Source organism: Sinocyclocheilus rhinocerous, unplaced genomic scaffold (genome assembly GCF_001515625.1).
Source record: "Sinocyclocheilus rhinocerous isolate Xijiao unplaced genomic scaffold, SAMN03320098_v1.1 scaffold1164, whole genome shotgun sequence".
Lineage (NCBI taxonomy): Eukaryota > Metazoa > Chordata > Actinopteri > Cypriniformes > Cyprinidae > Sinocyclocheilus > Sinocyclocheilus rhinocerous.
The window spans coordinates 981,035-1,003,979 of record NW_015643253.1 but is presented as its reverse complement, the minus strand read 5'-3'; the positions used below and the strand labels follow the sequence as shown (position 1 = coordinate 1,003,979).

The window sequence follows — 22,945 nt, the reverse complement described above, 5'->3', positions numbered from 1 at the left end:
CACAGTAAATACTACTACTTAGCCTTAAGGTCGCCACGGCTGGCCATGCATATGCCCCGTAAAGGCTTTTTCTCATTTGTTTTGGGTCTGTGCCCAGCTCCAGGGTGTGCAATATTTCAGTCAAGCCAAGCATTTTACAGGCTGGCCAGATGAAGAACAGCTAAACCTTGCTCTGTGATCAATAATGACTGATCCGCCCACAAGGGGCTCTCTCTCCACTGGGGAAAAGCAGGGGTCTGGCCTATCCAAGAAGATTTTTTTGGTGGAAACTCAAAGCTCTTGGAGTCAGCCTTGAAGTTGTTCTTTAGATGGATGTTCAGTAAACAAAGTCGAGACTGACATGTGCTCGAAAAAGGCGCTAGTGGTCTATATATATTGATAGACAGATGCTGTAACAGTGTATTTCTCCCACACTGTTTCTGTATTACAACAGACGTCATATATTTCTCAGATCTTCCCACTGCCTTATTGTAAGGCTCGTTAACTGTACGGCCGCTTAATTAGGCAGCACTTCAAAGTCATGGCGTGGGCCAGTATCAAGGTTCAGAAGAGATTTATATCACACAATGGCTCCACGGGTCCTGAAAAATTAATGAACGCTTAGCCGGGATCCGACTTATAGGCGACACGGCGCAATATAAATCAATTTGAGTTTGAGCCTTGCAATCCGGAACCGTCTGTATCTGCTGGACTAGACGTTTTTAGAGCATTTTTGGAGGTGCATCGGCCGTAATGCGGACGAAATAGGTCAGAGGCGAGATGTGAATGTCTTGTGACCTTTCTTCAATGACGGCATGCTTTCTTTCTTGCACAAACTAACGACTTGTGAGTTTATGTGAAGTAATTATGGGTGCAGAGATCAGCCATAATCACATTGAGACAGTAGCGAACGCAGGTCAGTACCATATGTTTGACTCCTTTCTCAGCCTGAGAACAGGTTCAGTGGAATGCGAACATAATAGGACTAACTAATGCCTTTCGCATTGCTGCTCTCTTCTCTGCCCTTAATCTCTACCGAAGCCCATTACTGAGCTCAGAGAATTGCAGCAAACTTGCCGTCTTTTTTTACACTTGTCAGTGCCATTTATACACAGGAAGTCATATTACCTCATGTGGGGTAAAACTCACATTGAAGTGGCCACTTGAAGGGGCAAATAAATCTACCTAAAATGCTCAGTGAAGCAAATGCCCTGTGTTGACTCAATGATTTCAGCATATTTATCTCAGCGTTATGCCTTATAGATGGCCTGTAGGCCAAAAGCCATGAGGAAGTGGTGCTTCAGCTAACATTTAAGCATAAGCATCATTTCAGCGCTTGTGTTAACAGCAGAAATGCAGCAGCAAGTGCAAGCAGAATTTCAGTGCTGAGCCTATTTTTGCAGCACGTCGGACAAAGAATAACCTGAAAATGCACTTGAAACCTGACTTATGAAGCAATTTAAGAGCTCATTGCTCTCCTATTGTTTGAAAAAAGATGTATGGTCATATACACTTTCTATTCAGTAAGTCTGCCTGAATCTGGATGATTTAAAGGGGTCCTATTATGCTCTTTTACAAAGTCTTGATGTTGTTTTGGGGGTGTACTAGAACAGGCTCTCATACTAAGTTGTTCGAAAAAAAAATTTTTTCACATATTTTTACATTATTACAACACCTCTCTCCCCAGTCTTACGCCATAGGCTATGCGTCAGTTTTCATTTATACTTCTGCATCTTTGTCCGCGTCAACGTGCAGTACACATGCAAACCGCTAGTCTGCAGTGTCCACGGGCATGTTGCTGGTGTAACCCGCAGTACCATGGTAAAAGCCGAAGAAGCGGCTCGTCGGAGAAGCACTATAGCCGTGAAGGCGGCAAATAAATATCAAATCATTAAATCATTATTTAAAACTACAAAAAGGAGACAACAACGGAACAGGAGAAGATGGCATACTTTCAATCTTCACAAGGACTTGTACCACGGCAGATCAACATTGTTTGTTGCGGACAACTACTGATGTATAATGCTATGTAGTATAATAAATGATAAGACACTTGTTCTTTGCTTTGTTTTATTTTATATAAGAAGGTGTAACATTAAAATATATTAAAGTGCACATAAACATACACAAAACTCAAGTACATATGGAGGGAGGGGTTCTAGCAGACCAATCACAGCGCTTGTGGTCCGCGTAGAATTGATGCGCTGTTAGATTTTTAGAGAGGTGCACGTCAGGCTACGGCGTAGGGTGTGCGTCTGCGTAGGCTACGGCGTAGGTTCTACGCAGAAGTATAAATTGGGCTTGACTTGCAGATCTTTTTTATGCTCAAACAGCAACATTACAGACTAACTAAAGTTGAAAAAGTGAAAAAGCATAATAGCGCCCCTTTAAGCTATTTATAGCTACACTTTGGGGTTTGGGTTCTATTCGATTAATTACGAAATGTGGCAGCTTTGCTCATATAAATTATATTTAATGATGATCAAGTTTTCAATAGCACGGTTATTTTCATAATTTAATTGAGAATGCATTTTCAAATACAACACAATTCCTGAGTTTGAATTGAGATAGCAAACAGATGCAGAACTGGAATTCAAATTTGAATGTAATGAAGCAGACTTAAAATGAACTTTATTTAACTTATTTTTGACTAAAAGCAAAGTTTGTCAAAAGTTTGTTTTTAGAAACATGTTGGCTGAAGAAAGCATGATTTGAAAGTTTTTGGGGAAATTTTAAAAAAAAGTTTTAAGTTTCGTGTGCCATGCAGGAGTGTGTATTTAATATAAATTTCATCATATTTAATAAAATAACTTATCAGACTGAAAGACTTCATTCAATTGTAATTCAGTAAATTCCTCTTCCTGTCATTCCAATATATAGTCCATTTCAACTTCCTGTGGGGTGTGGTTAATTCAGTTTAAATTCCAACTTATAAATTCAGTTTGAGCCAACTCTTTAATTCTGAAGTTATCAAAACCCTGTGCAATTGCTCATTCCTGATAACCATTTTATCATTCATGAATGATGAATTTACAAGTTTTTAAAAAACTCAATTCTGTTCTTGCAGTTACTCTGCCGCTTTGTTTACAAGTGCAGTTTGAAACAGGCCTTATAGAAGAAATGATTCAACTCACCTCGAATCCCATAATAACAGTCAATAAGGCAACGCCCTGACCCAATCTACTCTGAGCATTGGAAAGCGTGACCTTTACACGTGTTTCAGTAGGAGATTTTGAGTGTTGGAGCTAGGGGACTGTTAGACTCAGCTGGGGTCAGCAGATATCCTATGCTGATCTTAGTGATTGGATAGCAGGTGATTACCATAAGCAATTTAAATTATATTGATTTATCCTCTCGTCTGCTGTAATTGAACACCGTGACCAAACCCCTGCACCCTTTTCCCTTTCTCCTTTTCCTCTTTTCACTCGAAAATGCATTTGGCGGCCTGAGGAGCGCCCATAAAGAGGAAAGGATCCGGCCTTGAAGGGCCAATCAATTGGCTGTTTGCCACAGCAACAATGGAATTGTTCAATTAATATCCTATCTCTGGTTAATTTAGCTGCTTAGCATCCCAGCCCCCTTCACATTATACACAGGGAATATCGAGGTTGCAGTGGGACTTGCTCCAATTTCAATGCAAACGTCCTCCATGTTTCTCATCTGGACAAGAATAATAGAAGAAAATGTTGTTTCCTGAGAGCTTCCTGCCAGATAACCCCCCTAGTGTAATAACCTTGGGAGTTAATCAACTTCTTTTAAATCAAATGCCTAATTTGAACGATAATTATAATTTGGCATTTAGATAACATTGACTAAGCACTTGATTGAGGCAACAGGACAAAAAACAGGCCTAATGGCAATTCTTCCCATGAAAGCACCCTCAAATAAGTTTCGTATCTACAATATTCCCTCGCGCTCTTATGCGAGCTATATTTGGTGCTCGGATCAATTAATGAATGGAAAAACTCCACCTGGGAGACACGCTCGTGCGGTCTCCATTTTTCACCCACCTTTCCAGCACCTCGGGAGTGTGCGCAAATTTCTTGTTTTAATATTTTAGCGCTCTGACTTAAGCTTCGGAGTTCTCTGCAGGTAGCGTACTAGATCATTCTGACATTTCAAAGTACTGAAACCTTTGGAATAAAGTGTTTTTTATTTCATTCTATTAACATAATTTATGTTTGTCAGAGAGCCCACCTCTGTGGAAGTCAAGTAGGGAGGGGTCTTGCCATAATTCATCGTCACATGGCTCTCTGTGTGTTCACGTATGTGTGTGTGTGAGACACATGATAGCGACTGCGCGACATTCGACTTCATTACTTGGCCTGCCGTCACCATTTGGAGTCTGGTATCATGAAAAGATCAAGCGCTTTTTCCCACTCAGACAGAAAGTTGATGTGATGTCATCTCAAATTAAGAACAATCACAGTCAAAGATTAAACCCAATGACCCTTAGGAAGCTGACAGAGGTTAGCACATTAACACCTTTACGAAATGACCCTCCTCCATTGATCGGTAGAAAATTTGCATTCTATTTCATGAAATAGATTTCTGTACTTCTTAAAGCAAAGACATTTGAGTATAAACTAAAGTTAATGTTTGAGCATTTTCCTAAAACATTTTGAAAGTATCTAGGCCACATGAATACTATATTTGATAATTACTAATAAAGTGTTTTAAGGGGCTGTTGCTAGATCCACAGTTCAGGTTTATGATTTTTTATTTTTTTTAAATTTTGGGATAGGGAGCTCTGAATAGTTAAGGTAGTTAATGATGATTGGAACGAGATTGAGAATGCGAGTTAAACTCAAACTTGAATTGCCCACATGAGCACCGCAGCTCAATGTACTTGGCCATGGCTCTGACATGTTTTCCATTTAGATCAGTCTAATTGGATTCAGCCAACCTACAAACTTGACAATCTGAAGATGAATTTGGCATTGAAGGCTCTGCACACAAAATACAAGACTATACCTTAACAGTTTAATCTGAGGGAATACATTTGATTTATTTGACAATATTGTTGTATTTATTACAGCGTATAGATTCTTAGCGCAGTTTTGTGTGGTTCCATTCAGTCAGTTCTCCTGTATATGCAGTAGACCTTCAATACTCTTGTTTCATGACCCCATTGGGCATACACACATCACATTGTCCTTGTGCTGTTAAAATGGCAAAAGATTCAACTGATTTACCTTGTCCAACTTCTTAAAATGCTTTAATGTGAGTGTTTATAATGTCGCTGTTCTTGAGAGCGTCTTACAAAAGTTGTTTCCTCTGTGGGTGAATCTAGACTTTCAAAGTTCCAGTGAAACAGTATGTTGCGTGCTGCAGCGAAGGTGCAATGGGATTGTCTCTCAGCATCACTTCGGCTGCACCTTCATGAGGCCATGGTCAGAGACCGAGCTGAAGCCAGTCAGAGGTCCCGGTTTGGAGCTTCGCTGCCTTCTGAAGGAAAATCAATAACCTGGAGGCAAGCTAATTAACTGAAAATCATTTAACCCTGTCTCAGCAATACATAAAAATGTGGCTGCTATGAGGAGCAGAGTTAATAATGGATAAATCTGCCCGGTTTTATGAAAGAAATAAAAGCTGCTTCAGAGGCTGTGAGGGACCTGAGGGAGATGGCTGGCAGCTCAATCACTCTGGAAATATCATTCAAATCCATCCTGTCAAAAACTCACGATGGGAATAGTACCAGACACAACTGATCCGAGATGTCATAATAGAAGTGAAATTGATGCTGTCCGGCTATGTCAATTATAGCCATGGACCATAATAGACTGCATGCTACAAAGGTGTTGCAGCATTGTATGTGCGTCTTTACAGAAGAAAGCACAGCCCTCTAAAACCTTTACAGTCTGACTGATAAGCTGGGAAGCTCGCATTTTGAACCTGTGATGCAGATGTTTGAGTTCTTCCTGACTTGACAAATAATTGTGGTTTTAGCGTCACCGTCCATTACCATCGCAAGTCCAGGGAGTCGAAGGCACAGCCTAAAAAGTCCAAACAAAGATTTATTTGGTCTTCGTATACCACGCTTTTTTTTCACCCTGTGGCGTTCACCAATCAATAATTGAACAGACCGAGATAATAGCTTCTACGCACACAGCGCTATTTCTGAACACGCAGGAACACGGGAGAAACTCATCTGGAGGTGAAATAAATTGCTGCTTGAATTCCAAATGCAGCTTGAAGGATAGAGAACTTCAGAACGACTAGTGTATTAATGTTTGGCAGCACTTTTTTAAGCATTAGAGACAAAAATTCCATGTTTATTTCTTTTGAGGACTGTTAGATATGTCTGAAAATCAAAACTGTCATTACCTGTCAAGAAAAGTAGGTAGTTTACTGCATCATTTTCACCCATGACAAAAACAAAAAACAAAACAACAGAAAACATTTCATAGAATTGTGACACTCAAGACATAACATTTCTAGACAAGTATGATCTACAATAATTATTTTTCTTGAGAACATTTAAGCACAACCTTCAACCCTGTTACTCAAGTTCTTGAGAACATTTAAGCACAACCTTCAACTCTGTTACTAAAGTTATTGTAAAACAAAATATATTTTTACCCTTGATTTATGAGAAATGTAATAAAAAAACTCTCCTCTGTTTTTAGTTTTCTTCATATTATTATTTTTTATTTTTATGCTTATTTAAAGTTTATTGCTAAAAATCTAGTTTACACTATTTAAGACTTTTAAGCCCAATGTTTAGGCCCATTTTTTCTATTTGTGTAAGAAGCTTATCAGCATTTGTTGCAGTAGTATGAACTTGAAGATGTAAAGACAGTGACAATAACTTGAGTACTATTGGGATTTCAGTGTTTCAATAAAGGGTGTGAACCCTTAATTTTTGGTACTTCTGCACAAACATGGTTAAAACAATATGTTGGTGTTATTTGTTTAATTTGATTCTAGTTGTAGGACCTCAATGTAGGTCAAATTTATGCAGAAATACAGAAAGTTCCCTACTTTAATGGTGCCTTGAGTTGTTGGGAGTTCAGTGCTGTGGTTCAGATCTGGCTTGGGAGATTTTGATCCAAACAATGGCAGAAGTCCTCTAGAGACAAATAGGGATGAACTCCGTGAGCAGACACGCAGGTGATAACCGAACACCATTAAGTGCACGGCCTGCAAAAACCTCCATGAGCTGTGAAAAAGGTCCATTACTTTAGGGTAAAGAGGGGTGAAACGCAGAAAGGCACTTTTCTGCTGGTAGCAGGCCTTAATGTGGTGCAAATGGGCAAGAGTGCATTGTCACCTCCAGACTTGATGCACTACCATTCCGGCTTAACAGACGCAGTGCTCTTATTGCCCATACATGCCTGCTTTGTTACCACTGACACCGAGCAACGCTTCCAAAGAATGGATTGTGTAACTCCCATCAAGTCTTTCAAAAATACTTGGGGTGTATTTGAGCTATTTTGAACACATTTTCGTAGAGCTAATGGTTCAGTGCACATGCCAGTTGATAAATCGCAGCAGGCTTTCCACCCAATTACGACTTTGTTTACAAAGCATCACAAAATTGTTGCTCAAAAGGAAACGCAGTGGATTCGCTCTCATTGGTCCAGCCCGTCAGTCATCTAAACCAATTGTCGCAGCAAGGGTACATGGTCTAGATTACTCTAGATGTCTGGCCTCTCCAGCTAAAACATCTCTGCTGAGACCAAGAGCAGATTCCCGGGCAGAAGGAAGAAGAAAGAGAGAGAGGGTAGTTACATGAGTGCTTATTACTTCTCACAAACCTTGGCAGCAAGTCCCAGACGCAGGGCAACAGATACCTTTTTGACGACGCAATCAATTGCGAGAGACTTTTTTTACCCCCTTCCTCTCATCTCCGTAACACAGACACATCTAATTTGTTGCTTATCTTACACCAACTTTTGAGCATTGTTAAATCATACCTTTCAGCTGTTTAATATCGCTTGCTGCCTCCCAAACACTTGATATTTTACCGGCAAGCCTCAAAAAAGGGCGATAGAGAACGCGGAATCAAGACGCCCAGGGTGCGATTCGGATCGTTCTCATCTTAATATGGCCTCCACCTCCCGCTTGGAGTCTCTTTCATGACGTACGTGCTTGTGTGAAATGCTGATGTGGAGTCATTCCCTCTTTACACCGACTCTCTCCCTCAGGTCTTTCTTCTCCCCGTTCTCCCTCCTGGCAATTGATCCGATCTCCTCGGGGGAAATCATTACATGGCATCATTACCATTCCAACACTTTCATCCACCAGCCCTTGTTTCAAGCCCTCATCATTTGATTAAGTTTAGGGAGGAGTGTGGTTGTGGTGGGGGAATAAAATGGCCAAACTAATAAATAGCTCCTGGAGGGCTCTTTTTAAGATCGGGGTGCTCGTAGGATACAGAGAATTCAGTATGGTCCAGAGGGACGCTTTTTCCTTTCACGTGGTGCTTGTTTTTGTGTGGAGAGCTGTGATTGTGGGTGGGGATTCGGCCTAGCAGATGTTCCGCGACTCCTTGGTCTATTTGCAATGGAAATGAGTGTTGTGGGCTGCTTCACGGAGGTCATTTGTGTCTGATATTTCCAGTTATCCAACTTTGTTTCCATCAAGCACAACAAGAGATGTTAGAAACTTGACTTTCACATTTTCTGAAGAAAATTGGTGTTTGCCTGTGTGAAAATCATGATTCATTATCGTGATTTTAGAGTGGTTGTGTAGTATCTAAGAGGTTCTGAATAGTTTTAACGCTAGTTCGCACTCAGCACATTTTTGTTGTTTAAAAACGCGAGACGCAAGGCAGTGAAATGTAAAAAATACAAAGGGCTAAAGACATTTTTTAAAAAGTTGAACTTTTAACACGGTGTTAAGTGCAAGACATTGCAAAAGATGTAAGATCCAAGCACAATGGTCAAACACAGCAGTCTAGCATGTTTACATTGAAAAGCCATGGAAAAGCAGCACAGTGGAAAACAAAAACAAGTTCTTTGTGAATGACCCTTTAGTGAGTCGCTATGGGGTTCTAGGTGGTTGCTAGGGTGTACCGTCAATTCTGGATTTCCATCCAAAAGTCCATTTCTAAACATTCAACTAAAGTCAATGTAAAATAGCATTAAATATGTTATGCACATAAATTCTGTGTCCATTTACACTACTTTAATATGCATTTTGCTGAAAGTATGAATTTTTGCAAGATTTTCTGTGGATTTTGAGACTTTTAATAAGAGTTTAATTTAGGATTTTAGACAGAAACTCAGCATACGATAGTCTTGTCTTTAGAAATGGCATGTGTTCTTTCAATGTAAAGGTGCGGCCACATTAGTGACATTTTGCTAAATTTTGTGGGAAAAAAGGTCCATTGTCAATGTTGCAATGATGCATGAAGTCCAGCTTGCACAGAAGTCACTTTCAAACCAAGCTGCTTTCTGTTGGTTAACGTGGCTAATTTGTGTGACCAATTTGAACACAAGCTAAATCTGTGCGGGGATCTTTTCGTACTCAAGCGAAACTCCAAATCGCATGGATTGCTATTGAAATGACTGGATTTTGGTCATGCAATTTCCAGAGAAATGTGGCTGCACCTTAACAGCACACCTATTATTCATGTCTGTAGAACCAATTATGTGATGAATTCTTGCTTAATTTTTATACTTTGTTCATTCTTTTTTTTTATTTTTTTTTTTACTTTTGTTCAAATTGCTAATCCCAAGTTAAATTAGTGACAGAATGTTGGAACTCCATGAAACTCCATGTGCTGAACATTTGTTCAGTCTGTCGTGACAACTTCTGTTGTTTTATGCTGTCCAGGTATTCTCTGAATTGCTCTTGTGCATAGTTTTCTAGGAGGTGCTCGAAGGTGACGAGGAGAGACAGGAAATAACTGTGTGCTTTATTTTCCCAAGCCTGCATTGGGCTGGCAATAGTAAAGCTTTCAGACAACCATCCAAGAACTAATCACTCACATTTAGAATTCGCTCGGAGTTTCAGAGCAAGCGACACACACACTTTCTCTCTCCATCTCTCTACTGCTCTCTTTGCCCAACCCACGTATCTGACCCAAGACCAGAAAGCACAGCAGGAGTGTGGGCGTACTTTTCCAGCTTCATCCAGAGGTCACGGGTCACCAGTCGAGGAGGAAAACAGACGTCTTTTATCGCCATTTACTAATATAAACACATTTAACCGGCAAATAAACAAACAAACAGCAGAGATGAGCGGACAGCAACGTCCTTTATTTTGCACATTTCGTGATTGAGGGAATGAAAGTTCTTCAGAATTCCCTTGCTGTATTCCTGCTCGAAAAACATTGTCAAAATCGGTTGTTTTTGTTGTGCCTACTTTTTTTTTCTTGATGTTAGCTTACAATCTCTGATCGGTTAGTGATGGGTCAGTGATGAGACCCCAGTCTCAAGTCCAGTGTAAAACTAAAGTCTCGTCAGGTATTACAGCCGTCATAAGCGTGATGGTGGGCAGTAATTACACGGCTCCGCTGCTCTGTGGTGTCAAAACGGATGCCGTGGATTGGCAGGGTCTCCTGGGTGCCCATTAGTAGCTCACTTGTCTGATTATCTTTCTTCTCATATTCTTTCTTTTTGCTAGCTCTGTGGACACAAGGTATAGAATGCTTACTGCAAGACTTCTCAACCTTTTTTGGTCACCATTTTTATATTTCAAAAGTCTTGCGAGTCGCGACTTCAACCACATAAACAATAAAGTTATACATTTTAGTATTTTAAAGGTGACTAATTGCAGTTTTTGGAGCCATTCATTTTTTGTGCTTTGAAAAGTGTGAGACACGAACAGTGCAATGGGGAATAAACGAGACAAGTCTCAAGACATGTATTTATTTTTTTACTTTTATTAGTAAAACTTGAGCTTGAGCACTATGTTTTTAGAATGCTGTGTCATGCATGAGATGCTGCAAAAGACATAAGAAACGATTGCAAACACGTTTGTGTAGCATGTGTTTACAACAAAATGAAAAAATAACAAAGTGGAATGGAAAAACACATTCTGTGTGAACCAACTCTTAATAAACATTTTATGCAGAAAATTTCAGAAAAACATAGTGTAATCAAATAAAATAATTATAATACAAAAATAATTGTTGTTGTTGTTAGAAATTAGCTTAGCTAATATATTAGCTATATATATACTCATAATACTAATAATGAATTATTATTATTATTGCATACATTTGGAAATCTTGTCTACAAAAGAATATAGTTTATGACCTGCCAGATATAGTTCATGACCTGCAGCTCTGGCGACCCCAGAGTTGAGAACCTCTGGCTTATTTTGTTTGTTAGGACTGACTTTGTGATTCGAGTCCATGCTTAGTAGTAGAATTTGGTTTACGTAGCTCAACCCTGCACCTGTTAAAATCGCAGCAGTGGTATGCAGAAATCCTTGGGCGCAAACATAACCTTCACAGATGTGGTAGTGCACAAGCACTCCTCCAGTAAATGAGGCCATAAAAGCCAAGAGTCCAATTATGCACCTGAAATAAAGCTCTCATCCACCGAAGGCTTCGGCTTGACGCTCAAGGCCACACGTATGTGCCGGCCCATGTCTTCAAGCGCTAATGCCAGACAGATCAACATTCTTCTCATATCGCTCATCGGGTAACTCACCGCTTTTCTCGAGAAATCACAAGCCCATCTGCCGCAAATAAGTCTCGGTGGAGGGTTTGCGCTTGTTTCTGAGGTTGCTCGAGATGAGGTAGTGCTGTTCTTATCTCACCGGACTTCAGTTTAACGGGCTTTAGTCGGTTCTCATAGCAGTGCAGCAATGTTTGATTACTCTTAAATCACCCGCTGAGAAAACCCGGAGCTCAGCTCTCTCTGTTGCCGCAGCCATTACAGCCTGGCAAAATAAGATGTTTCAAGTCGTTACGCCTGTCCTGAGTACGTACGCTCGAGGTAGGGACGGTAGAAAATGGCCTTGAATAATCTAAAATATTTGCTTTGAAAGGGTTTGTGAGGGTGTTGTCAGGAGCTACGTGAGTCTCGCACCCCCTGCTGAATACAATCATCTCTCCAATTTAGTATAAATTAGGTCAAATGGGAATAGCCCGTCATAAACGGCTAGAGCTATTCTCAGCTCCAGCTGTGTAGATGTACTAGAAAGAAGGTGTTAACTAAGACACTGAAATAGCCATTAGCGCTGCTCTGCATGACTAGATTACATGCAATCTTCATTTAAATTCCACAAATCTGGGTCTTTACAACTCAAGGTCTGCAATAACACACTGATGTATGTTTGCTGACTTGAGGTGTAGATCCCGGCCTGTGGTTTACTAAGTGTTGTTCTAAACTGGGGGCCACTAAGGGGTGTAAAGTATACAAATATTACATAAATAGAAAAGTACAATACTTATGATAGAAAATTGTAATGATAAATAGGTAAAATAAATAAAATGTCTTGCACGCCTTTGGCGATTTTAGCAAATGGCTGCAATATAACAAAGAGTGAAACATTTAAGGGGGTCTGAATACTTTCCGTACCCACTGTATATATATCTTTTATGTATCTTTTATATTTCATAAATTTATCATCATGTTTGGGGATCCTTTTTTTAAATAATGTAAAACTTTGTGAATACTTTATTTAGCCTTTAAACTGTATGCTTCATGTTGTCACATGACCTTATTATGTGCATGCTTAATTTTGGAAATGGCATCCAGTTATCATCTTGGAAATGAAAAAGGATAATTAGCATTTTAATTATTTAAATAAACAAATAAATAAATAAAAACAAACAGTAATTTATATTATACAAAATACTCTTTACTGGATTATTGTAATTATTTTTAAAGTACTCAATGCAAAAAATGCATAACATTTATTTATAATATAATATAATATAATGTAATATATATTTGAGTTCTCTGAAATGAGGCAGCAAAGTCACATCTGCATATATATATAATTTAATATGAACTTAGTGGAACAATGAATTCAATTAAGAACCTTTGTATAAAAGGTTCTTTAAAGTGAAAAGGGTTCTTCAGTTTATTCAAATGTTCTTCCCTTTTAAGAAAAAAAAAAAATTGTTCTTTTAAGAACTATTCTGAAAGGTTCTTTGGGGACCCCAAAATGATTCTTCTGGCATCACAGCAAAACCCCTTTTGGAACCTATTTTTAAGAGTGTACATGCATACAAAAAATTCACAAATGCATACTATGCACTACAGAAATAGCAGAGCAGATTTCAGACACATCCTTGTTGTTTTGTTCTCAAATGTGTGCCTTTGTTTGAGTGTGTTTGTGTGAGTTTCCTTATATCTCCATTTGTCTGGCATGTACATTTCAGAGTCATTGCTGGGCCTCCCTGCTGCACCAACCCTGGTCCATCTGGTATAGGTTAGTGTGCCACATCAAAAGGGAGAACTTCACATCACAGGACCTGCGAACTCCGAATCTCTCTCAGTTCGTTTGGCGGCACTGTGCTATCCAGAGCACATTACTGATAATGGCAGGCCGCCTTTGCAGATCCGTCTGTGTCGATAACGTGTCTCGCATTCTTTAAATAACAGATCACAGATCAGCTGAATGAGCCGCATGGAATAAATTGCCAGTGACATTTAAGGTGAAATAACTAGCATTCTTCCCGCCTAACAGCGTATGATGAGCCACTTATGTGCATCTGCGGAGTTGAGATTGACGCGAGGATGGAGAGGCATGTTTGTATGTGCACGCAAGCTTGGGTTTTTGTGGTGTGTGCATCTTCATTACAGACCCCTGACAGGAATTTTGTCATGTACCATGTGCATAGATTATTGTGTTAATGTTGATGGTAACGGTTTAAGCAGTGATAACAGAATCACAAATGATTCGTCTGATCTATGGTTTTGCTTCAGATTGAACATAAAAAATGATTTGGTTTTAGTACATCTAACTCAAAATCCGTCTAAAAAGCAAAAACTCACAAAAAACTCATGTTCATCCATCTGTTTGTGGACTTTAATGTAACTGATGTTTAATGTTCAGATAATGACACCAATTCCAAGAAGTTTTCTCATCATTCTGTGTAAAGTATCAGCAAGAAAAACACTGCTAGTGTTGTTTAAGTGAACTGATCTTGTTTTAAGGATATTTGAACTGTAAAGCAAGGCAAAAAAAGCACCATTGTAACATATGTCTTAAAAATGTTTGTTATTTGATATCGATTTTCCTGATATACTTCATAAATTGTGCTTGGTAACAGGTGCATATTTAGGCTAAAAATAGCATTTTTAGCTTAAGTTAAATGTTGACAGTTTAAATTAACTGGTGCATGTTTAGGCTAAAAATAGCATTTAGCTTAGCATAATCTAAATGTTACAGTTTACATTAGTTTAATTATTTCTGCTGCTCAAATTTACTTTAAAACCCAGCTTGATGTATAAAACACCTTCCTTTACTGATTGTATGTGGATGCTAGTCATGAGGCAGAAAAGATATTGTTTGTAGCTTTCTATGTTGCTAAATGATGCTAAAGGCTAATTTCTCACATAAACAGCTTTACAGGCCCTATTCTATACAAATACCTGAGACACACCATAAAGAACAAAGACAAACCATGTATTGTAGTAAAATTATATTTATTAATTCATGTTTGATATATCATTTCTAATTGTTGTTTTTTTTTGTTAAGCTGTATAAAGGAAAAAAACATGCGAGTGTCCTCATTTTTGCTCGCCCTTTTCTTATAAAGGGATCTACATAGATCAGATTTGACCATTTTTTTGCAGCTTGTCTGAACAAAAAGGCTAGCAAAATCCATATTTGTAAGTGTGAAGTGTGATTAGGTATGTGTTTTAAACTTTGAGTACAGTGATTACCATTATCCAGACCCAGTTACAATGTCTTTATCAGGTTTTTGAGTAAGACAGTGTCATTGTGTTTAGCCAATACCAGCTAATGATCCTCTAATCAGGAATGGGAAAAGTGCTCATTGAGCATCCTTACTAGCCGTTGGCTAATCTATCCGAGGGCTGTTTTCCACTGGGTAGCGTACACTCGAATTGGACCAAAAATTCTTAAGTCCATTATCGGTGCAATAAAGAGCTAATGACCCAATGACGGGAATATATTTGCTGTGGCACCCATCTCTACGAAGAGGCCGAAGGATAAGGAGTCATTAAGGCAGCGTTATCTGGTCCAGATAGCATTGGCATGTCTACGCAGATCATTATTTTCGCCCCTGGAGCCATTTGCCAAACGAGAAGAGCCGTATGAGCAGAGCGGCCGCTCAGACTCGGCGGTCAGCTGCGGTGTGGAGGGGGAGCCGCTAACGATACGTGCCCTGGCAGCTAATTCTCTTTCTAAATGCCCCTAATGACTATTTTATGAAAGGATCTTACATTTTATTATTCGCTTTTGCTTTAGTCAGCTTGCTGTTTGTTAGAGGTTTGAGGACGAGATGCTTCTACGCCACACACACACACACATCATCTTTTATTCTTTTGTCGAGGACTGGTTTAAAACAAACGCCCCTGTGAATAGCCCCGATGAAACAATAACAGCTTTAAATAAGACTTTAGAAAGTTTGTGCTGTCTCCCTCAGTGCTTTCAGAGTGTTCTTTCTTTCTGACGTGATGAAAAGATGTATGTACATAGAAATACAGCAATGTAAGGTGATGAGTTCTGACACAGGAACAAAAACCAAAATTTGATGCTATTGCATGCTATTAAGACAGGTATCTTTTTGGTGCATCTGACTCAAATCGGTTTATTTTTTATTTATTTATTTTTTCGTCTGAACATTAGAACACAAGATCAAGTTTACAGACCTGATCAAAATCACATCCAACAATTGAAATTTCATTCATTCATTCATTAATTGAATTTTAAGATCTGATCCAAATCATATTCACCAATTAAAATCTGATTTAAATTTTATTGATTGATTGATTGATTTTCAAGATCTGGTCCAAATCACATCCAGCAAATAAAATGTGAATAAAATGTTTATTTTTTATTTTTAAATATTAATTAAATTATTTTTTTTTTCATCTGAACATTTTACTTATTTTGTTTATTTTGTATATTTTAATTAAATTTCAAGACCTCATTTATTAATTAATGAATTATTTATTTAATTTTAAGACCTGATCCAAATAACATTCAACAATTGAAATTTGATTACTATTATTTATTTATTTGAATTTGAAGACCAAATCTAACAGTTGAAATCTGATTATTTAAATTTCAAGACCTGACCCAAACTACGTCCAACAACTGAAATCTGATTAAAATTTTATTTAAATAATTTTGGAATTGAGTATTATTTTTTTTAGTTCAGAATGTAACATTCAAGTAGTGCCCTACAAAGTGTGCTCAATCTGTGTGTGAACAGACTCTGTTTCTGACACTGTTTCTACCTTTTCTTTATATGTTGTAGCCAACTATGTGATATTCATCAACAGATGATATGGTGCTTTTCTAAGTTGTATTGTGCACGATTGTGTTGCACTATATAGTACTTTTGTTGTGTAAATATATATTTGAATGACCACCGTGTTACCGCTAACAGTATGGTTTCATTAAATCTTCCTTCAAACACTTCAACATATGAGACAATTACGGTAAATTAGCGGAGTAGATCTCCCATTTCCCGTCGACTGGATTGTTATCTAGCGAGGTTTCAGAGGCATCTCTGCTTTTTATGGAAGGACTTAACAGCTTGAGTCTAATCAAAGACATTTTTCCCTCTGTGTTTCAGGCTAAAGAAATTCAATTAGTTTAATTGGTCTGCTTATTATAGGCTGTAATGTGATGTGAGTGCCGCTGTTGTCAAACTTCACAGGCTACTTTAAACAGCCTCCTTAATTAGATGGAGAACTTTAATCTCAGTGTTTCAATTGTACAGTGAAGAGGATCTTCAAGCTGCAAAGCAAACGACAAAAGCTTTTAAATAGCTCAAGTGTGGGCCTTCCTTACATACTTTTATAGGTTTATTGGCAGACAATATTGCAGGTTTTCATTTCACAACTCTCTGGAATACATAATTTTGATCAAATGTTTGTGTAATGACCATTAATATGTATCTGATTATTGTCTCAAGCAGCTGATTTCCTACATACAGTTGCTATGATAGTTTCATGTCATTTTGTGGTTGATTTTTAAAATTTTATTAAAAAAATTCTTCTGATTTATTTAAATTGTTTATTATTTATTTTATTTTATTTTTTTAGAGAGCAGCCACAGAATGATATGAGACATGTATGAGATTTGTTTGTTTTTTAATGAGATATATGAGAATATACAAATCTTTATTCTTTAGGTTTTTTTTTTGCACAAAGCAAAAACTGGCTATAATATGAATCTGATGCAAATGAGTTTCTTTCCTTTTTTTTGTCGTCAATAAAACAGAACAGAAGATAGGATTAAAAATGTACTGATGTATTTATTTATTGCATTTTAAGACTGGATCCAAGTTACATCCAACAATTAAACTCTGATAAAAATTTCTATTTCTTTTTCTAAAATATTTATCTGATTAAAATGGCATTTTATTTAGTTAGTTATGTTTGTTACTCAATATGAAGTTCTTGTTTATAAATGTATTGAATAAAAGCCCTATTACACTTGCAGTTGTGCTGTTGTTCTGAATCTCAGCACAATATTGACTGTATTCAAAACTGCACTCTGTGTGCATTGCATTGTCTAAATAACCTTACAGGGTAAAATTGTTTTGTGTTGGGGTTCTTAATCACCAAGGTCAAGGTTAATTTTGACTGGGTGTCTACTTTTGCTGTTAAACACGCAGCTGTTTTTAGCTGGACTGGTGGATCCATTTATTTCTCTCTTGCCCTTTTTTCCTTCCCACAGACTGAAGGGGTGGAACATTTTGAGGGGTAGTGACAACAAAATGGATGACAAAATGACAAATTGCACTTATGATCAATCACAGAACCGGAAGTGCAGCATGGTCTGGTGGATAGGCTAATGGAGTGGAGACCTGAAGGTTCACCACTGGCTGCTCGGCATCTACAGTTGTGTCCTTGAGCGAGGCACTTAACCCAAATTGCTTCAGTAAACACTCCGTCTTAGAAATGACAGTGTATGCAAACTGGCCCATCAGCTTTCTTCACAGAGAGCGAGAGAGCGAGAAAGAGAGAAAAGAGAGACAGATCTATCCTCTAAATGGCATAAATTTTGGTATACCTTGACTTTTTTAGTGGCATAAATCTCATATTTGTTATTGTGAGAAAACTATTACATATGTTCTAATCAACTATTATCTAACCTGAAGGTAACCTAGCATGAAAAAGTTTGCATGATGTCTTTCCTTAAAATGGGGATTTTGACCAGTTCCACCTCAGGTATCTTCATCATCTTGACTTTATCATAATATTAAAAACAGTTAAAAACTGTTAAGTTCAAGTTCAACTATTACACAAATTATATGAAAAAAGAAATTAAGTTTTTTTTTTTTTTAAGAAAACATTTTTCTTTTTTTAATTTAATAAAATGTTTAATTTGACATTTTTCTTTTATTTAAAAAAATATATATTTTCTAGCTTTTTTTCATTTTTAATTCATTTTATTTTATTTTTGGTAACGAGGAAAAAAGTATTTCATATTCTATTTTGTACCCTGTTGTGGAAAGTGCCAAATGCTTTTTGTGAAAAAACAAAGAGGACACAAAGAAAGCCATCAGACAGTGCTAACACAATAAAACTGTATTACATTTGTGCTTAAAATGATTACAGTACAGTATGTACACGTCCTAAAAATAAACATCTCATGCTGAATAACACATAAAAAGAAAATCCATATACAATAGCAAGCAAAAAGGAATATTTTTTTTAATATGTACAACCACCATATACAAATTAGGTTTGTCCTCATATTTTCTAGGCTATGCCCTCGGTTTCCAAAGGTAATCATAGCCCATAAAAGGATTATCAACGTAGTAGGCTACAGTAGTGATTTGCGCTTGCGTGTTGCCTTGAGTTGATAGTAAACAAAACCCGGTAAAGGCAAATCCTTCAACCAGGTATTCACGTGCTCCAGTAATGCCTACAGTTTATGCAACCTGATTGTGTTTAAAGAGGATTATGTCAGCTGATCAACATGGGCCACACAAAAAAAAATACGAGATGACATTCGTCACGTCTGGAGGAGATGCTTGGCGACTGAGCAGTGATTCAGTTCAGGTATAAACATGTCAGGAACTGAGCCTTGTTAAGCGCAATGACGAAAATCCTATTAAATAAATACAGTGAAGAAATCAACAAACCCATCACTTCCCAACCCATTACACACGTGCCAAACCCAAATGTTCAAAGAGTTTGACCACTGGGGTCTTTTAGGTATAAAACAGGGTGAAAGAAGTTTTTCAAAACGTCACTAATGAAATCACACCACATGTTGAAGCCCAAAGATCTGTTAGAAAGCTAACACCATGTCTTAACCAGGTGTGATTTTACGAAGTTGTCCTAAACAGCCAGGACATTTCGTCTATATCTGTGGCATTGTTCTGGGTAGCTCCGCCCGCCATGAAATCTCATTGGTTCTCGTAACTGTACATTAAACATCAAATATCTTTTGACTGGCTGTTTGTGTTTATTCCAAATAACTTGTCACTGGAAACGTAATTAAGACCCAATGTAAACGAAAAAGAAATCGAAATAGAAAGGACAATGAGGAAACCCATTCAACCTGAGATCTTATATTGACATGGCTCCTTTTCTTCTCGCAAACTCACTTTTAATTTTTTTTTACATTGTGGTCTTCACCCTGTAAAGCAAGCAACATAGAATTGCAATTTGGACTTGGGGTTGTACTTTGTGTGTGTTTAAGTTCACAAAAGTCGGGCCATTGAGATGTCTCGTCTTCATTCATGTCCCGTTAGGCAGCGTCATTAAAACCGAACCACAGACTTGGTCCATCTTCGAACATTCTTCCACTTACCAAAAACGTCTCTATGGCTAATCTGTACAGAACACCGTCCCTTATTTGGGCTCTTCATATATACAATGCAATGGAGACAGGGGCTGGAGAGGACACTAGTGCTTTTTGTGTCTGATTGCATGTCCCCTTCAAGTCCTCTCGCAGCTCTTTCTCCTCCTGTGAGCGGCGGGGTCGTGGGGTGGTCAGCGGACCTGCGGCGCGTAGCCCTCCTTCATCAGTCCTTCCTCGTAGTCTGTCTGGCACAGGATCATGTTGTTCTTCAGGAAGAACTTGTCTCCGACGCAGAACCTGCATGGAGGCGAAACGAGAAAAAGAAACATGGCGTTTACATAACTCGAGAGAGACGCAGAAGGACTCATTACTAGCTAAAGGTGCAGGCTTCCCCACAGAGCCGCATCCCGCCCCCTCAAATATTAGCGTACGTTATCCTGCGGACACATCGCTCGGTCTGGAAAGAGTATCTCCAGAGTGCACCTAGCATCTTCTTCACCTGCAGCTGCTTCATAAATATACCCCACAGACGGAGCGCAGGCTTTAGCGCTGCCTGATGGGCCACTGTCTCACTTGACCTTTTGGAAAGTAGATTATGTTGGTCAGGCAGAAGAGAGAGACAAAGAAGGCGGCAGAGAGGGAACGAGAGCGAGAGCGAGCGCTCTGTGTGTTTAGCCGTCCTGAGGGCCACTTATCTTGCTTGCAGCGAGAGTTCGACAAGGTCGGAGCGCCAGCGAGCGCTCGTGTCTACTGGCCGAATGTCTGCTGGTACCATTTTAACGATTAAAAGTTTGTATTGAGAATGCAATGTTAGGCAAACAGAGTTTAGCTCCAACCCTAATCAAACACACCTGAATAAGCTAATCAAAGTCTTCAGGATTACTAGAAAGTTACTGGCATTAAAGGAATAGTGCGGGTTTATTCTAAGTTAAAGTCAGTTTTTGATTTTTCTGTGAATTATTCAGCAATGCATACGTTTCATTTTTTTAAATTAGTTTTGACCACATACATTTTCAAAATATCATGCTTCGATCTTCTGGTGAATTGATAGACTTCTCACTGGTGATGAGAGAAGAGAAGAGAAAAAGGTACAAAAGCAGTCACTGGCATGGGACCTTTTCAAAAGGTAAATTTTTTTTTTTTTTTTACCCCTAAAGGGTACATGTAAGTACATTTTGAAAGGCCAAGTGACAGGTTTCATACCCTGTGCCTTTCTTATAATCGACTGCAAGCTTGCATTCAGATTTGCCTTCATCCAATCAAAACCAAACTGTGAACTGAAGTGAACTGAAGTTGCCGCCCTACATTTTTTTGTTTTGTTTTTCATTTATCTGTTTCACTCTGATGTACACCAAAATATCAAAGAAACTACTTCTTTTACATAATGACTTTAAGCTTGAGGGCTTTGTGGCATAACTGTCGATTACCAAAGAAAATCATTTAGACTCGTCCATCGTTTTCTTTAAAAAAAACAAAAACAAATCAAGGTTACAGTGAGGCACTTACAATGGAAGTGAATGGGGCCAATTGTAACACTTTCTGATAGTCCACTTTAGACTTTCTACTTATCATAAGTAGCTTTGCACTTACATGTCAAATACCACTCATTAGAGTATTAGTAGACTGTCTGCTTAGTATCTGCTAACACTTTATTTTGATGGTCCGCCAACAGACTTTCTACTGACAAGTAACTTAAATATATAAGTAAGTATGTCAACTTATTCTACTAACCCTAACCTAACAGTCTACTAATACTCTAATGAGAATTAGTTGACATGTAATTGCAAATTTATCAGAGTTAGTTGACATTTAGTTGTCTAGAATGTCTAAAGTGGACTATTGTAATAAAATGTAACCTGAGAATTTTTGCAGGATTTAAAAGCAGAAATGTGAACCTCATTTTATAAAAGCACAATTTTTCTGTTAAGACGTGTACTATTTGACCTGTAATGATGTTAAATAATTTTTTGGTTTTTAGGCTGTACATTGTCATGGCAACAAAGTTATTAATTGGATGTTTACACAAAAGGTTAGTAAGTGATTTTTTAAACTAAAACCATTTAACTAAAATCAGTCTTTATGGATTAGCCTCAATGCTTCACTGTGACTCAATTTTTTTTTTTTTTTTGGAGGAACATTTATTTTTTGTGGTAATCAACATTATGCGTAATTTGTATTGAACATACAATATTGCTTCAAACATCCTCAGGAGGGGTCAGATATGATCGTTTGAGCCTTTACCCTTTCCATCATTATTGAATATAATGAGCGAGCGCTACAATACTTTGTAAATGGCTTCCTCCCTCGCACATACTCACTTCGGAAAACTTTTTATTTGTTATACATGGCAATGTCAAGCGGGAAGCCGCAGCCATTAGTTTGGACCAAGTATCAACAAGTAATATCCATGAATCGCGCTAGTTGACATGGTGATTAACACAAAGCAGAGGTGTGCTTAATGTAATGGTGTCATTCACTCCAATAAAAACGTCCTGTTTAAATGACACATTCTTGCCAGGAATCCATTAGTGTCTGTCTTCTCTGACATCCTGGCCCTCTCCACCTCCTCTTCTGAGCACCTCCATCTCACTCGTTCGTTCTCTTGCTTTCTCGGCTAATAGGATCTCTTTGTGTTTATTTACAGCCTGTGTTTTCTGCTTCCTCTTAGCCTCGTCGCCGCCCCGTTTCGCAGTGCCAAATTGTTTCTGCTTGGTGAAATGTCAACAGCGTTTGTGACATCTGTGTGCCAATTATGACGAGGATATTGCAGTCAGCCCATCAGAGGTAGCGGTAATAAATGCTCTTGCGCTACCCTCCGTTTTTCTGCTCGTGCAGTCATTACCGATCGCCACATGTTTCTGAGCACCTACATTACCCTTAGCTTGATGCGTCCTCCTCGCCCTCCCCTTTCAATCTCTCACCCCAGATGAGTTCAACTTCAGATTGCTTTAATTGCTTTTTAGTATTTCCCATCAAGTGGAGGAGAAAAAAAGTAAATGCATTTGATAGTCTTTGCTCAGGTATGACCATAAATTTGGGGCTTTTCATGTTTTTTTTTTTTTTTAAGGCTGCCATTGTAACACATTAATTGAGT

At 38.3% G+C, this 22,945-nt stretch overlaps 1 protein-coding gene and 1 long non-coding RNA gene across 6 annotated transcripts in view; one reads left to right on the top strand and one right to left on the bottom strand.

The window, feature by feature from the left end:
* Positions 1-22,945, top strand: part of LOC107757266 (uncharacterized) — a 40,047-nt gene that overhangs the window by 1,095 nt on the left and 16,007 nt on the right. The gene's annotated exons all lie outside the window — the stretch shown is intronic.
* The window catches only part of lmo3 (LIM domain only 3), a 45,765-nt gene continuing 41,527 nt past the window's right edge, over positions 18,708-22,945 (bottom strand). For all 5 annotated transcript variants that reach the window (XM_016574689.1, XM_016574687.1, XM_016574688.1 and 2 more), the window contains exon 4: positions 18,708-20,148. In XM_016574689.1, the coding sequence (XP_016430175.1) occupies positions 20,043-20,148 (106 nt within the window). In that variant the 3' untranslated portion in view covers positions 18,708-20,042. The remainder of the gene's footprint in view (positions 20,149-22,945) is intronic.